The sequence below is a fragment of the Triticum aestivum genome, chromosome 3A (genome assembly GCF_018294505.1).
Source record: "Triticum aestivum cultivar Chinese Spring chromosome 3A, IWGSC CS RefSeq v2.1, whole genome shotgun sequence".
Taxonomy (NCBI): Eukaryota; Viridiplantae; Streptophyta; class Magnoliopsida; order Poales; family Poaceae; genus Triticum; species Triticum aestivum.
This window is the reverse complement of record NC_057800.1, coordinates 672697883-672712419: the sequence shown is the minus strand read 5'-3', so window position 1 is coordinate 672712419 and position 14537 is coordinate 672697883. Positions and strand designations below refer to the sequence as shown.

Below are 14537 nucleotides of genomic sequence, written 5' to 3'. Positions count from 1 at the left end.
ACGCGAGGTCACTGGTGGTCGTGGACGAGGGAGCCAAGAAGACCAGAGTAGAGCAGAGGCTTCCGACAGGGGAGAGAGAGGAGGCGGGAGCCATGCAGGCGAGGCGGGAGATCCGGACGAAGCCGGAGCAGCGGGGGGAGGAGGATGCGGCGGCGGCGGAGACGCCTCTGAGCGCGCGGTGGAGCCCGGAGGCGGAGATCGGGATGCGGGTGGAGGACATCTGGGACAGCCTGGACCAGCCGCAGCTGAGCCGGAGCGACAAGCTCAACAGCTGCTTCGACGCCATCCCGGTCTCCTCCTTCCCGCAGACCTTCGGGTCGCAGCTGGTGGACATCCCCTCCGACGCCACGCTGGCCGAGGCCGTCGACATCCTCTCCCGGAACCGCATCAACGGCGCGCCCGTGCGCAACGTGGAGGCGCCCGAGGACGCCAGCTGGATCGACCGCTACATCGGCATCGTGGAGTTCGCCGGGATCGCCGTCTGGCTGCTGCACCAGTCGGAGACCTCGGCGGCCGCGCTGGGCGCCGACGAGATGGCCGCCAAGCTCGGCACGGTGACCCTCGACCCGGAGCTGAAGCCGGCGGCGCCGGCGTCGGAGGCGGAGGGCGCGGTGGCGGAGGCGTTCGGGTCGCTGCCGTCGTCGGAGCTGTTCCGGAAGACCAAGGTGAAGGACATCTCCGGGTCGTTCCGGTGGGCGCCGTTCCTGGCGCTGCAGAGCTCAGACACGTTCCTCACCATGCTGCTGCTGCTGTCCAAGTACCGGATGAAGAGCCTCCCCGTGGTGGACATCGGCGAGGGCACCATCAGCAACATGGTGACGCAGGCGGCGGTGGTGCACATGCTGTCCGAGTGCGTGGGGCTGAGCTGGTTCGAGGACTGGGGCACCAAGACGCTGGCCGAGCTGGGCCTCCCCCTCATGAAGACCAGCCGGCTCGTCAAGGTCTGCGAGGACGACCCGGCGCTCAAGGCGTTCCGGCAGATGAGGCGGCGCGGCGTCGGCGGCATCCCCGTGGTGGACGCCGCCGGCAAGCCCGTCGGCAGCATCATGATCAAGGACGTCAAGCACCTCCTCACGGCCTCCGAGTCAACCGGACACTACAGGTGCGTGATCGCATCAGATCATCATCAACCTAGCTTGTTCATGACGCTGACGGCCGGCGAACGCATGCATGCATGCAGGACGCTGACGGCGAGGGAGTTCATCGCGAGCGCGCGGCAGTGCTCGGGGGAGAAGCAGATGAGCATCATCACGTGCACCAGGGAGGACAACATGAAGGAGATCATCCTGAAGCTGGACGCGGAGAAGAGGCAGAGGATCTACGTGGTGGACGGGGAGGGCAACCTGGACGGCCTCATCACGCTCAGGGACATCATCGCCAAGCTCGTCTACGAGCCGCCGGGATACTTCGGGGACTTCTTCAACGGCGTCATCCCCATGCCGCAGAACAGCAGGGTCTGAAATTCTGAATCCTTCTTAGAGAAATTAAGCCTTCTGTTTGTTTCCTAGCCAAGATCAGGATATAATCTTTCTGCCATTTTCTCTAGGTAGTGATTCTCGGTGTTTTCTTCCTCTTCCAATTTTCACTCTCCTTAGTGCTCCGTTAAAGCTAGAACCTAGTTTCATTTGTTTCAGTTTTGTCAGTTCGGCATAGCCAGCTACCTAGCTCATCATAATGAAGAACAATGTGGCTCTGTTCATGTCAACGACCGGAATTTAGATATGGAACACAGTCTCCGTTATGTGGGATAATCTTAGAGGCTGTACGGATTACGCATTTGCTTGCGCAGAATCTGCTCAAGTCTGAAGCTACACACGCACTCTATTCTTAATACGGACGGTGATGTAAATTCACACCGCGGGAGTATCAGCCATCGGCTGCAGAGTAGACAAGGATACAAAGGTCTGTGGAATGTAACTCTAAACCACAAGATATGACATTGTGAATAGGCATCCAATACTTTGACAGCATACATTTCTGCATGTTATCTCCCAGGTTATGAGCTGTCCAAGATGGTAATAAAGGCGCAAATAAAAGACCCCAGACTTATCAAAATAGGCAATACGTATATAAGATAAGGAGCAGAACAACCATCAATGTGCAATACAGCACAATGACAATAGATGGAAGCAAACTGCATAAATCGAAAACCCACTCTATGAACTGAGAAGATTAAAACAGGGCACAGTGAAACTGCTACACTGCCTTTATGATAACGAGGTTCAAGAATTCACGAAACTGGATTCAAAGTCGCAAGTTGTAGTCTTTTTAGTTATCCGATAAGCTACTGTACTTACTTTTCTTTTATCATCAACATGTTACTATACTTCCTGCCCAGCAACCAACTAAACAGCAGATGACGAAAATTGAAACAAGGGGAAAGCGAACATAACCGCTGTATAAATTGTACATAAGATGCCAACCACCGACCATCCAGCAATAGTCAATAATCAACAAAAGAAGGGTAAATTGTAATAATGACAGTTACACAGCTCACCGCACTGTCCTAAATCCCATGTGGAAGCGCCAATGTCAGCACTCCCCTTAAAAAGAGTCAAAGATGACACGCAAAGTATTCCGGCCAGGGTGCCTTGCGTTCACAATATTTCTGCTCCAGCAGTCAAAATTGATTTCTCCATCTTCGAACCCCACAAGCATGATGGTAGGGCAGGTTACTAGCACACTGCCTGAATCAATTTTGCCAGGGATTTGTAACCACCAACATTGATATGACATCCCTGAAGAGATGAAGGACCTGGTCATTAAGTTTGTTGATTACACTCAAGTAAATCACTAAATCCATGACTAAAGCATGACAAGCAACCCAGGTCATAATTTTTTGGGGGGGAATTTTCCTGCTTCATAAACATTACAAATTTGTTGATTTGCCAAAAACTCGTCTAGCAAGGAACAATATACCATTTGAAAACCAGTTCACTGCACTAGGGGAAATATGTCGCTTACAGGTAATCCAGATTACTGTTTCAAATATGCAGTAGTTAAGAGCATCTTCAAACCCTCACTTTCTCCCAGCTGGGCGGACAGCCTGGACAGTGCCCGGACAGGAGAGACAGTGAAAAAGCCTACCCAACCAGAGACCCCCCAAATCATCCCTATACGCCTGCGCTACCAGCACCCCTCAAATCCAGCCCATATTTGGGGAGGTTATGAGGGTGTCCAGGCAGTCCGCCATGTCCGGTTCAGTTTCCGGTTTGTACCGAAAAAATGTTTCACATATACGTGCTTTCGCCACTCACAACCATCCCTATTATAGCTGAGCTATCTTGCCTCTTCTCTTTACCCACGCGAGGTGGGATTAAATCAATTGGACTACTGTTGTCGTCTGATGCTAAAAGCTAAATGGTTCAAACAATAGAAGAAATATGTATGTTGGGCTTGGGGCTTGCATGCAGGCCCACGGGCATGGCATCCAGAGAACCTGGTTGCAGGCCGACTAGTATCCTAACTGGCTGCTGGATGCCAGGCCTACTTAGCATCCGCGAAGCCGCTCAAAAAAAACTAAGCGTCAGCAAAGTGCTAAAAATGTCCTGGCATCAACGACATGACCATGTGGGAGTCGTGGGTGTCTACGTTCCTAGGACTAGGAGGCTAGGAGCGCGATTCATTCCACTGGAATATAACACCCTGCCATACAGGTCGGTTTCTATCAGCTTAACCGATGTAACACCGAACCGACCTTATCTAATTTGTTAGTGAAAGTGAACACCGAATTTATCTGTACTAGGGATAAAAACCAACATTTCGGTCTTTTAGGTAACAGTTTTGGTTCGGTATTCAGTTCCTAAGTTTCTATGCCCACCCCTAGCTGCGTGCACTGGCACCGGACACTGTCCAGACGCTTTCGCAGATGTCTAGGGGCCCAAATTAGGCCAGTCCAGTTGGAGATGCTCTAAGAGCCTTATTCTTCAATTATTAAGAAATGTAGGAAAGAGTACAGTCCTACAACTTAAAGTTGCACCGAGAAGAATAACAAACCATGATCAGATGAGAAATCAAATTTTGTTACTCTATTAGATACAAACATGATAAGTTACTCACGAATTTATCATGAACATTGCTCGATAAACTACAAAATCAACGGAACAATGTACTTCCTCCATCCGGGTTTACTGGGGCCCGTCGTATTTGGTCAAACTTTGACCATCTAGACTAACAAAATATGATTTATATGCTGATTTTATTTGAAAGAGGATTCCAATGGTATGGTGTTTTGCGACATACAGTTTATATTTTATTAGTCAAATTTATAGTGAAAGTTTGAGCCTAAATACGAGGGGGGCCAATAAACCCGTGCGGAGGGAGTATATTTGTGATGCATTTTTACAAGCGCAGGATAATATAGGGGTGCAATCTCTGTAGTATCTCAGTAGTTAGGTAAACTTGACTAATTTTTAGCATACGTCATCCAAAATGCCCAATTGAATTGCAAGGTAGAAGGTACCATTATGATCTTGCAAATCTAATTATGCAGCTGCTAAAAAGAAAAACCTGACTGCACAGCCTTCTATAAACCGATATGAACAATCTATGAAAGCACAATCTGAAAGTTATAGCACTTTAGCACTCACCTTCAAACATAGACAGTTTGATCAAGCATTCAATTTTTTCCCTTCAAAGAAATCTGAGACCTGGTTCTCCACATCCTCAGGGTTGTACTTTATATACTTTGCGAAATTCCTTCCCCCCTCCAGCTGCCCTCGGAACCTTCCAACAAACGAACGGTATGCTGGAAGGACCTTCTCCGAGATGGAAATCTTCAACTCTTCTCTTAACTGAGGATCCACAACCTTCCATGCTGTCTGTGTCCTGTATAACTCCTCGTAAGCCAAGTTGAAGCTCTTGAACCTTTCCTTCAGAGCAGCCTTGAGTGCACTCGATGAACCTGTTGTCTGTGGCAACCCATCGTCCCTCAGGCAAGCTAATACCCTGGTCCATGAGGATCGGAGGTACCCTGTGGAGTACCTCCTTATCTGACCACGGCGCTTACGGATCCAGTTATCCCCAAGCAAACTCTTAAGCTCTGAATCCTTGATCTTCTGCACAACATACCACAGATTGTTCATCAAAAATATGTTCTGCAGTGCCTCATCATCATACAGCTTCGCTTTATCCTCAATCTTGTCCAATAGATGTGTGATCAGTATGAGCAGACAGTGACCCAGTGGAGTCATATCCGCATTGTCACCCCCATTTTCCAGCTCAGTCTCGCAACCATCAAGAAGATGATTCAGCCAGCGGCTGTAGTCTGCAAGCAGTCGCACATAATTCATGACATAACGCGTAAGCGGGTGGATCTCGCCCCCTGGCAGTGATCTGCGAGAAGTCTCCCCACGTATCGCATTGGCAAACTCAGCGACCGTGCCACGCACCGCATCCCCTAGCCTGACCAGTATCCCCTCCGCCTCTTCCTTGATGAAATCCCTTGCATCGCCTGAGAACAAGGCCTCGAGCTCTGGCAGCAACTCAGCTAGCGCCTCGTACATACCAAGAATGCGGAACAGCTTCTCGGACGACCTCTTGCCAATCGCAATGGCATCACCGAAGTTGAGCAGCTGCAGGACACACCCCTTGGCCGCCTCAGTAAAGCACTCCTCCTCGGCATCTGCATCGGCCGCAAGGATCTGGCCACAGATGCGGCGCTCCTCGGCGAGAAGGCCCTGGACGACGACCCTGAGAGCCTGGATCCACTTCTTCATCTTGCCATCGAGGACGCCCCACTCCACGCGCTGCACCTCCTCCAGGCTCATCTTGTCGACCCCAAGCACGGCGAGGCACTCCATGAGCGTGTCCCGGCGCACCTCGCTGTAGACCTGGCAGAGCTCCGGCCCATAGCCGGCGCGCAGCATGACGTCCGCGATGTCCTTGAGGGTGCTGACGGTGTCGGGGGAAATGAGGTAGGGCGAGATCTCGCCGTCGGAGGCGGAGCTCCATCTGGCCGCGGAAGCGGACTCGTCGCCCTCGTCGGCGTGGCTGGCGAAGGAGGGGCAGTCGAGGTCGACGGAGGAGGCGGAGTGGAAGGTGGGCACCGTGAGCGACAGGCGGCGGAGGAGGGACGCGTGCAGGTCCTCGGCGGCGAGCGAGGCGGTCCCGCGGATGAGCAGCTGGCGGAACTCCTCCTCGAGGCGCGCCATGGCGACCTGCAGCGCCGCCTCGACGCGCGGGCCGGCCTCGCCCATGAGGCAGGCGGCGGCGGCGAGGTACTCCTCGGCGTCCTCGGGCGACTCGAAGACCAGCCGGTCGCCGGCCGCGGGGGAGTCCCACTGCTCCACCAGCCGCAGCGCGTCCTCCACCGCCGCGTCCCTCTCGTCCTCCAGGTCGTCGTCGTCGCCGAAGCCGTCGCCGCCGCCGGGGCCGGGAAGCCCCTCCCGCGCGTAATCCCCCTCCGGGAGGGGCTCGGAGCCGGCCGCGGCGTCGGGGGCGCCGGCGGCCGGGAAGAGGTCGGACATGAGGGAGAAGCGGTTGTCGAAGCCGGAGAGGATGCGGATCATGTCGTCCGCGGCGTTCTTGGAGTTGGCGAGCGACTTGACGATCTGCTGCGCCGCCGCGATCACCTTCTCCTGCCCGTCGGGCGGCGCCGCCGCCATCCCGTCCCCCGCGCCGCGCCGCGCCGCCTGAGCTTCTGGATCGGAGGAGGGCGGTGTGAAAGGGGGCAGCGGAGTCGCGGCGGAGGAAGGGGAGAGGAGGCGGAAGGGGGGAGGCGAGTCGCTGGTCTGCTGAGCTGGCCTTGGTTTGGGTTTGGGTTTGAGCAAGTCGTCGGGTGGTTTAGATGTCTGTGTGGGCTAAAAAAAGGTTGGACTGATGATAATCTTCCTGCTTTGGTCACTGGCTTTGTCGTACGGACCGGACCGGGATCAGATTCGTTCCGGCGACCATACACTTTAGCTTTGAACATACGCAAACACAACCCGTCTGTGAGCGCCTTTGCGCACTCCGGTTAGAGCAACTCTAACACGCCGATCTACTGACAGCACATTTATCCGTGTGGATGGGCCGCCCACTCGATGCCATCTTTTTTTATTTGGGTCAGCAATGCGTTCAACGCGCTGACCCATATTTACCCGCGTGACTGGCTGGTCTTCATTTCAATGAACACTCTGCATATTTCATAAGCAAATATATAGTTTCACAAAAAAATAAAGCATAGTTTCAGAACCAAATAAAACATAGTTTTACAAGCCGAATAAAAATTAAATTGTCTCACATGGTTTTACAAAGCCAAATAAAAAGGATACATTTATTGGTTACCAACATGATCTTACATATACTCGACCAAATGATTTTATAGCTTCATGTGAGTTTCACAATCACGCATTTCATGATGAAATTATGTGAACTATTCAGACGTTGCCGCTCTTCCATACTCAGGCACAACACTCTCACCCTGAAACTGGAACCCTTAATCGTAGATACGTTCATCACAAAAAACCTGATCATCTAAGCGACACTCATCGCTTTCTGATCTTCTCTCAACAGAGCACGAACACGAAAGATGTGTACATTTGAACCCGTTTAGGTTATGGCGGTAGAGATTAATTTACATATGTTAAACTGCAAAAAAAACTACATTGGGAATGTCTTAGGGCCTAAGATGCTTGGGCGACATCCAATCAAGCTCCGCCCGGAAGGTGGAACACGGAAGGAAGCGAATGAATAAGGGGCTGGCGCCCGATGCCCACAAACCTTGACAACGACCATCGGCGACCACAACCGCCAGCATGCCACAAGCCAAGCAATGGCGAATATATAAGAGCAATTTCAACGGGCCGACTCAAATGGACGGCGATTTTGTTCATTTTTTATTTGTTTTGGTCGGCCAGGCGGACATGGATGTTTGCTTCCGCGTTTGGGTTGGCGCGTGCGCCCAACGCTGGCCCGATCCATTTTGACGGCGTTAGAAAAATATTAGAACGCATGCATATTTAAAAAAACGTCATTAATTATCACGCGTCCACATTAACATTTAAGAAAAATAAAAACAACCTAAACTACGAGGCGGCGCGCAGCCCTAGGCGGCGTCGTCCTCCTCCTCCTCCTCGGGGTCGGTGAGGTCGATGAGCATCGGCGCAGGGCCGACCCAGGGCGGCGGCGATGTAGGCCGCGGGCAGGTGTTCCGACGCGGGAGGCTGTTCTGGCACGAGCAGTGCCGGCGCGGGGGGCTGTGCGGCCACCTGTGCAGCCGCGGCCTAGCGCGCCTCCTCCTCAGCCTTGCGCTGGTCCTCCTCGAGGTCGCGCTCGAGCATCTCCTCGTACTCGCCGCGACAGCGCTCCTCGGCCAGTCGTCGCTGGCGCCACATCTCGAGGTAGGCCGCCTCCTGCGCCGGCGTCGTCCCCATCCAAACCGGTGGCGCAGACACCCACTCGCGCAGTACTCCCGTCCAGGAGTAGCGCCCGATCGAGGACGACTGCGGCTCGGGCTCCGGCTGCGGCTCCGGGTCGGCCTTGACGCGGCGTCGGGGAGGGGACGGCGGGGCCACAGGCGGCACCACACAGTCGCCCGCCACGGAAAGGGCAACGGCATGTGCCATGGCCGCCTCATACCGGGCCTCCTCTTCCTCCGTCGCCTCCACCCTGTGCCGCTCGTCCTCCTCGCTCTCGCGGTAGACCACCGCAAGGGCCGCCTGGTAGGCGTCCTCCGCCGCCTGGTCCTCCTCGCGGACGACGAGCGGGGGCGGCGGCAGGCTGCGGTCGACCTCGCGCACGCTGCGGCGCCTCGCCTCCTCATGCTCGAAGGAGAACCACCGCTTCTAGTTCGGCGAGTCGATGGCGTAGGTGTCATCGCGGCGCTGCTTCGGCATCAGCAGCGCCCGCCGGCGCCGCACCTCCTCCGCATGCGCCCTAGTCGACCGCGGCGCCGTCGACACTGGGATCCTCTCTGGATCCAGATGCCAGTCGTGCGGCAGGGTGACGTCAGGGTACGACAGAGGCATGCGGTGCTGCCAGTGCCACTCCGCCTGGTGCACTGGCACGTTCATGCATTGCCTCTGCCGGTGAGCCGGTGCTGGCGGAGGCGGGAGGAGCTCCGATGGGAAAGGGACGACGGGGGCGTTGCCCTTGGCCTTGCTGCGCCGGTGCCGGAGAAGAGCCCCATCTCGCTGTGGTGGTGGTGGCTAGGGTTTGCCGGCGACGGGGAGCAGAGCTGGCTAGATGTGGACGCGAGTTTGGATGAGGACGGCCCCGCCGCACGGTCGGCTTAAAAAAGGACGACCGCCGTCGCTGACGCGTGGGCCCGTGGTCATAAATTAAGCTGACCGCGTGGGCAGCGGGTAGTTAGACGGCCGCCAGGTGGGGACGAGGCGGACACCGAGAAGGCGCGCGCAACGTCCGTTCCGTGTCTGCGCCGACGCATTTGGGGCGCAAATTTGGGCCGCAAATGCGTCGGTGCGGACGCGAAGCGGACGTGATTTGGGTTTGGGTTGACGCGTTGGGCTGCCACTTTTGTCCGCGCCGACCCAAACGGACGCAAGCAGACGAAATGGGTCACCCCATTGGAGTTGCTCTAAGGGCATCTCCAACGTCGACCCGCAAAACTCTCACAATGATTCAGACTGCGTTGTTTGAATCACAGAAGCCATCCAATGCGGGCATGTGTTGATCTGCGGGGCGGTCCGGACGTGATTTATCCCGTAAAGCGGAGACAAAAGTGGGGAAGGTCTACTGGAGTCTGAACCGCTCCCAAGCCCATTTCTAACCGCCCTAACCCACCAAAAAACCCTCACCCTCTCCCATGTGATTTCGTCCAGGGCCGCTCCAGAGTGTCAGCGCCCGCATTCATGCCCGCCTAGAGCACACGCGACCGCTCACTGGTGCCGGTATTGAAATGGTGCGCCGTCCATGCTGCTTCCCGGTGCAGGTGATTGATTCACGTTCAAACGACATGACGGCCGCCCGTCCGTCCATCTGTCGCCCGCATTGATGGCACACTGTTGCCGATACGTGTCCTCCGGCACCACCTGTTTGTTCGTCTACCGCCCACCGGTGCTATATAGATCGCTGCCCCGGTGTCCCGGCCATAGCCACAGTCATCCCTCTCCACAGCACTCCCCGCCATGGATCCCACCGCGGCCAAAACTCCCACCGCCATGGATCCCACCGCAGAAGAAGGCCATGGCCGCCATTGCCTCCTACTAGCAGGCCGGCAGGCAACTAGAGGACGTGCAAACGGAGGACGCCTCCGACGACGATCCAGCACAACCCTCCTCTTCCTCCACGACACCCTCCTCCTCCGCTTCACCCTCGCTGGTGCATTGCACCCTGACCATCGGTGAGGCCCGTGCCCATTATATGGACATGGAGCGAGAGGAGCGGGAGGAGTAGTTCCGGGAGGCACAGGCCGGCGCCAACTACAACAACAACCTCCTCCAGGAGTATCTGCAGATGGAGGAGCAGCTCGCGCCGGATGCGGACCTGGTGGAGCAAGAGGCGTTGCTCGAATCCTACTGCTCCGCCCGCAAGATCTGCCTCACCCCGCTGGCTGTTGGGGAACGTAGTAATTTTAAAAAAAAATCCTACGCACACGCAAGATCATGGTGATGCATAGCAACGAGAGAGGAGAGTATCGTCCACGTACCCTCGTAGACCGTAAGCGGAAGCGTTATGAGAACGCGGTTGATGTAGTCGTACGTCTTCACGATCCGACCGATCAAAGTACCGAACGTACGGCACCTCCGAGTTCAGCACACATTCAGCTCAATGATGTCCCACGAACTCCGATCCAGTAGAGCTTCATAGGAGAGTTCCGTCAGCACGACAGCGTGATGACATTGATGATGTTGCTACCGACGCAGGGCTTCGCCTAAGCACCACTACGATATAATCGAGATGGATTATGATGAAGGGGGGCACCACATACGGCTTGGAACAATCAACTTGTGTGTCCTAGGGTGCCCCCTGCCCCCGTATATAAAGGAGCAAGGGGGGAGGTCGGCCGGCCCTTGCAGGGCGCGCCAGGAGGAGGAGTCGAAGGAGGAGAGGGAGAAGGAAAGGGGGGCGCCGCCCCCCCTTCCCTAGTCCAATTCGTACCAGATGGGGAGGGGGGCGCGGCCTGCCCTGGCCGGCCCCCTCTCTCTCCACTAAGGCCCATGTGGCCCATTACTTCTCCCGGGGGGTTCCAGTAACCCTCCGGCACTCCGGTTTTCTCCAAAATCACCCGGAACACTTCCGGTATCCGAATATAGTCGTCCAATATATCAATCTTTATGTCTCAGTCATTTCGAGACTCCTTGTCATGTCCGTGATCACATCCGAGACTCTGAACTACCTTCGGTACATCAAATCACATAAACTCATAATACCGATCGTCATCGAATGTTAAGCGTGCGGACCCTACGGGTTCGAGAACTATGTAGACATGACCGAGAAACGTCTCCGGTCAATAACCAATAGTGGAACCTGGATGCTCATATTGGCTCCTACAGATTCTACGAAGATCTTTATCGGTCAAACCGCATAACAACATACATTGTTCCCTTTGTCATTGGTGTGTTACTTGCCCGAGATTCGATCGTCGGTATCTCAATACCTAGCTCAATCTCGTTACCGGCAAGTCTCTTTACTCGTTCCGTAATGCATCATCCCGCAACTAACTCATTAGTTGCATTGCTTGCAAGGCTTATAGTGATGTGCATTACCGAGAGGGCCCAGAGATACCTCTCCGACAATTGGAGTGACAAATCCTAATCTCGATCTATGCCAACTCAACAAGTACCATCGGAGACACCTGTAGAGCACCTTTATAATCACCCAGTTACGTTGTGATGTTTGGTAGCACACAAAGTGTTCCTCTAGTAATCGAGAGTTGCATAATCTCATAGTCATAGGAACATGTATAAGTCATGAAGAAAGCAAAAGTAGTAAACTAAAACGATCAAGTGCTAAGCTAACGAAATGGGTCAAGTCAATCACATCATTTTCCTAATGATGTGATCCCGTTTATCAAATGAAAACTCATGTCTATGGTTAGGAAACATAACCATCTTTGACTAACGAGCTAGTCAAGTAGAGGCATACTAGTGACACTATGTTTGTCTATGTATTCACACATGTATTATGTTTCCGGTTAATACAATTCTAGCATGAATAATAAACATTTTTCATGAAATAAGGAAATAAATAATAACTTTATTATTGCCTCTAGGGCATATTTCCTTCAATCTTCCACTTGCACTAGAGTCAATAATCTAGATTACACAATAATGATTCTAACACCCATGGAGCCTTGGTGCTGATCATGGTTTGCTCGTGAGAGAGGCTTAGTCAACGGGTCTGCAACATTTAGATTCATATGTATCTTGCAAATCTCTATGTCTCCCACCTGGACTTGATCGCGGATGGAATTGAAGCATCTCTTGATGTGTTTGGTTCTCTTGTGAAATCTGGATTCCTTTGCCAAGACAATTGCACCAGTATTGTCACAAAAGATTTTCATTAGACCCGATGCACTAGGTACGCTACAAAAAAGACACATCTGTGACATTTTAGGCTGAACAAAAAAAAATTCTGTCATACATATGACACTTCTATGACGATAATTGTGACAAAACCCAGTATCATCATAGACGTGGTGGGATCCTACTTCTATGACAAAAAATCATGACAGAAAATGGGCTTTTCATCCTGGGCGGGCCGGAGACGCAGCTGCATGACATTCTTTGGGCCGTCCATGACGGAAAAAACCATGGTAGAAGCGAGGGGGAGGAAAATTTCAGGGAGTTCCCAGTTACGGTGGGAGGTCGGGGGCCGAGCGATGTGTGTTTCTCTCGTACATGTACGTGCGTGTGTGCGAGGCGTTGGCTCTAACTGAACCCGAGCGAGGCGTTGGGCTCTAACTGAACCCAAGCGATTGCACTGCAGGCTACACGTTACTGAACCCGAGCGATCAATCGATGGCTGTTAACTGAACCCGATCGAGCGATTCCTTCGCTACTGCTGCTAACTGAAGCCGATCGATGCTGCCTCTAGGATGAACAGTGAGCGTTGCGGGGGATTTGGATGAACAGTGAGCGGTGGCGTTGCCTCCGGATGAACAGGACCCCGTGGTGTGGTCGAGGGCTGGATGAACGGTAGACGATGGAGGGGTGCCCGTGGAGGGGTGGTTGAATAGGACCCCGTGGTGTGGAGGGCTGGATGAACAGTAGACGGTGGAGGGGTGCCCGTGGAGGGGTGGTTGAACAGTAGCCGGTGGAGTAGCGCAAGGTGGAGGCTGGATGAACAGGAGCCCGTGGAGGCTGGAGGAGGTCGACGGTAGCCCGTGGAGGCTGGAGGAGGTCGACGGTGGAGATGAACAGTATCTTGTGGAGTCCCATTTTGCGGTACGCCACACCCCTCCCAATGAACAGGACCCCCGTTTCGACCGTTTTGCGGTACGCCACACCCCTCCCGATCAACAGGACCCCCCGTTTCGACCGTAGGAGGTCCGTCTCGTCCATTTTGCGGTATGCCACACCCCTCCCGATCAACAGGACCCCCGTTTCGACCGTAGGAGGTCTGTTTCCTCCGTTTTGCGGTACGCCACACCCCTCTCGATCAACAGGACCCCTGTTTCGACTGTAGGAGGTCCGTTTCCTCTGTTTTGCGGTACGCCAGACCCCTCCCGATCAATAGGACCCCGTTCCGAACGTAGGATGTCCGTTTCATCCATTGTGCGGTACGCTAGGCCTTGTTTCCATCGCCTATTCCGTCCAAGCCCTTCCGATGAACACAACCACGCATTCCGTTCCGACCCAGCCGGTTAGCTCCCACGCGTTCCGTTGCCTCCCGATGAACACGAGGCATTCCATTGCCTCCCCATGAACATGACGCATTCTGTTGCCTCCCCATGAACACGACGACAACGCTGTTTCTCCATTCTGACCCAGCCATGTACACGAGCCCTGGCCGTACGTATGCGCGAGTAGGCGTTCGAGACCCCGCCCATATGTACACATACGTGGCCGTATTTTCTTTCTTGCCCCCTGGCCGTTGTACGTACGTGTACATGCTACGTGCGCGCCTCTACTACGACACGTACGCGCCTCTACTACGACACGTGCGCGCCTCTACATCCACCAGTATATATGTACGTACACGTACGCGACCAGAATGACAACGCTACGTACGCTTCGACCAGGTGGGTCTCGACTGTCAGGCACTTCCTTGCCTGTGAAGATGTAGCTGGTGGGTCCCAGCAGTCAGGGAGGTGAATGGCTTTTTTTGCCCGGACGCACTTCCTTGATTGCGAAGATGTAGCTGGTGGGTCCCAGCAGTCAGGGGGAAACATTTTTTTTCACGAAATACAGTGGCCCGTTCGGTGGGTCCCAGCTGTTAGGTGGAGGAATCATTATTTTCCGCATAATAAGGAGGCACTTCCTTGCTGCGGCCGTGGACCCAGCTGTCAGCCTCTCCACGTACAGTCCACGTCCGATGGAAGTCGTTCCTTGACCACGTTGACCACGCCGCGCCGAGAGCACCAGGGCGGTGGACGACGGCGAGGCCTAGGAAGGGGACGACGGGGAGCCGGGGAAGACGCGACAGTGGAAGCC

At 54.3% G+C, this 14537-nt stretch overlaps 2 protein-coding genes across 3 annotated transcripts; one reads left to right on the top strand and one right to left on the bottom strand.

Annotated features, from left to right (window-relative positions):
• Nucleotides 1–92: 92 nt before the first annotated feature.
• On the top strand, nt 93–1705 carry LOC123063115 (SNF1-related protein kinase regulatory subunit gamma-1). Its single transcript, XM_044486853.1, has 2 exons — nt 93–1102; nt 1181–1705. The coding sequence occupies exons 1-2, from the start codon at nt 93–95 to the stop codon at nt 1458–1460; spliced, it is 1290 nt and encodes a 429-aa protein (XP_044342788.1). The 3' UTR covers nt 1461–1705.
• Nucleotides 1706–2366: 661 nt separating this feature from the next.
• LOC123063114 (exocyst complex component EXO70B1) lies at nt 2367–6786 on the bottom strand. 2 transcript variants are annotated; one of them, XM_044486852.1, is made up of 2 exons: nt 4590–6786; nt 2367–2755 (listed from the first exon to the last, which is right to left on the bottom strand). In XM_044486852.1, the coding sequence occupies exon 1, from the start codon at nt 6603–6605 to the stop codon at nt 4611–4613; it is 1995 nt and encodes a 664-aa protein (XP_044342787.1). In that variant the 5' UTR covers nt 6606–6786; the 3' UTR covers nt 2367–2755; nt 4590–4610. The 2 variants fall into 2 exon arrangements, with proteins under 2 accessions (XP_044342787.1, XP_044342786.1); XM_044486851.1 differs by having other exon boundaries at nt 2367–2738; nt 4590–6785.
• Nucleotides 6787–14537: the final 7751 nt, after the last annotated feature.

What these genes read in the sequence shown, in the direction of transcription:
- LOC123063115 (XM_044486853.1), top strand. Translation starts at nt 93, where the DNA reads ATGCAGGCGAGGCGGGAGATCCGGACGAAGCCGGAGCAGCGGGGGGAG. An exon ending in GAGTCAACCGGACACTACAG is followed by an intron (nt 1,103 to 1,180) that starts GTGCGTGATCGC and finishes GCATGCATGCAG; the next exon opens with GACGCTGACGGCGAGGGAGT.
- LOC123063114 (XM_044486852.1), bottom strand. Translation starts at nt 6,605, where the DNA reads ATGGCGGCGGCGCCGCCCGACGGGCAGGAGAAGGTGATCGCGGCGGCG.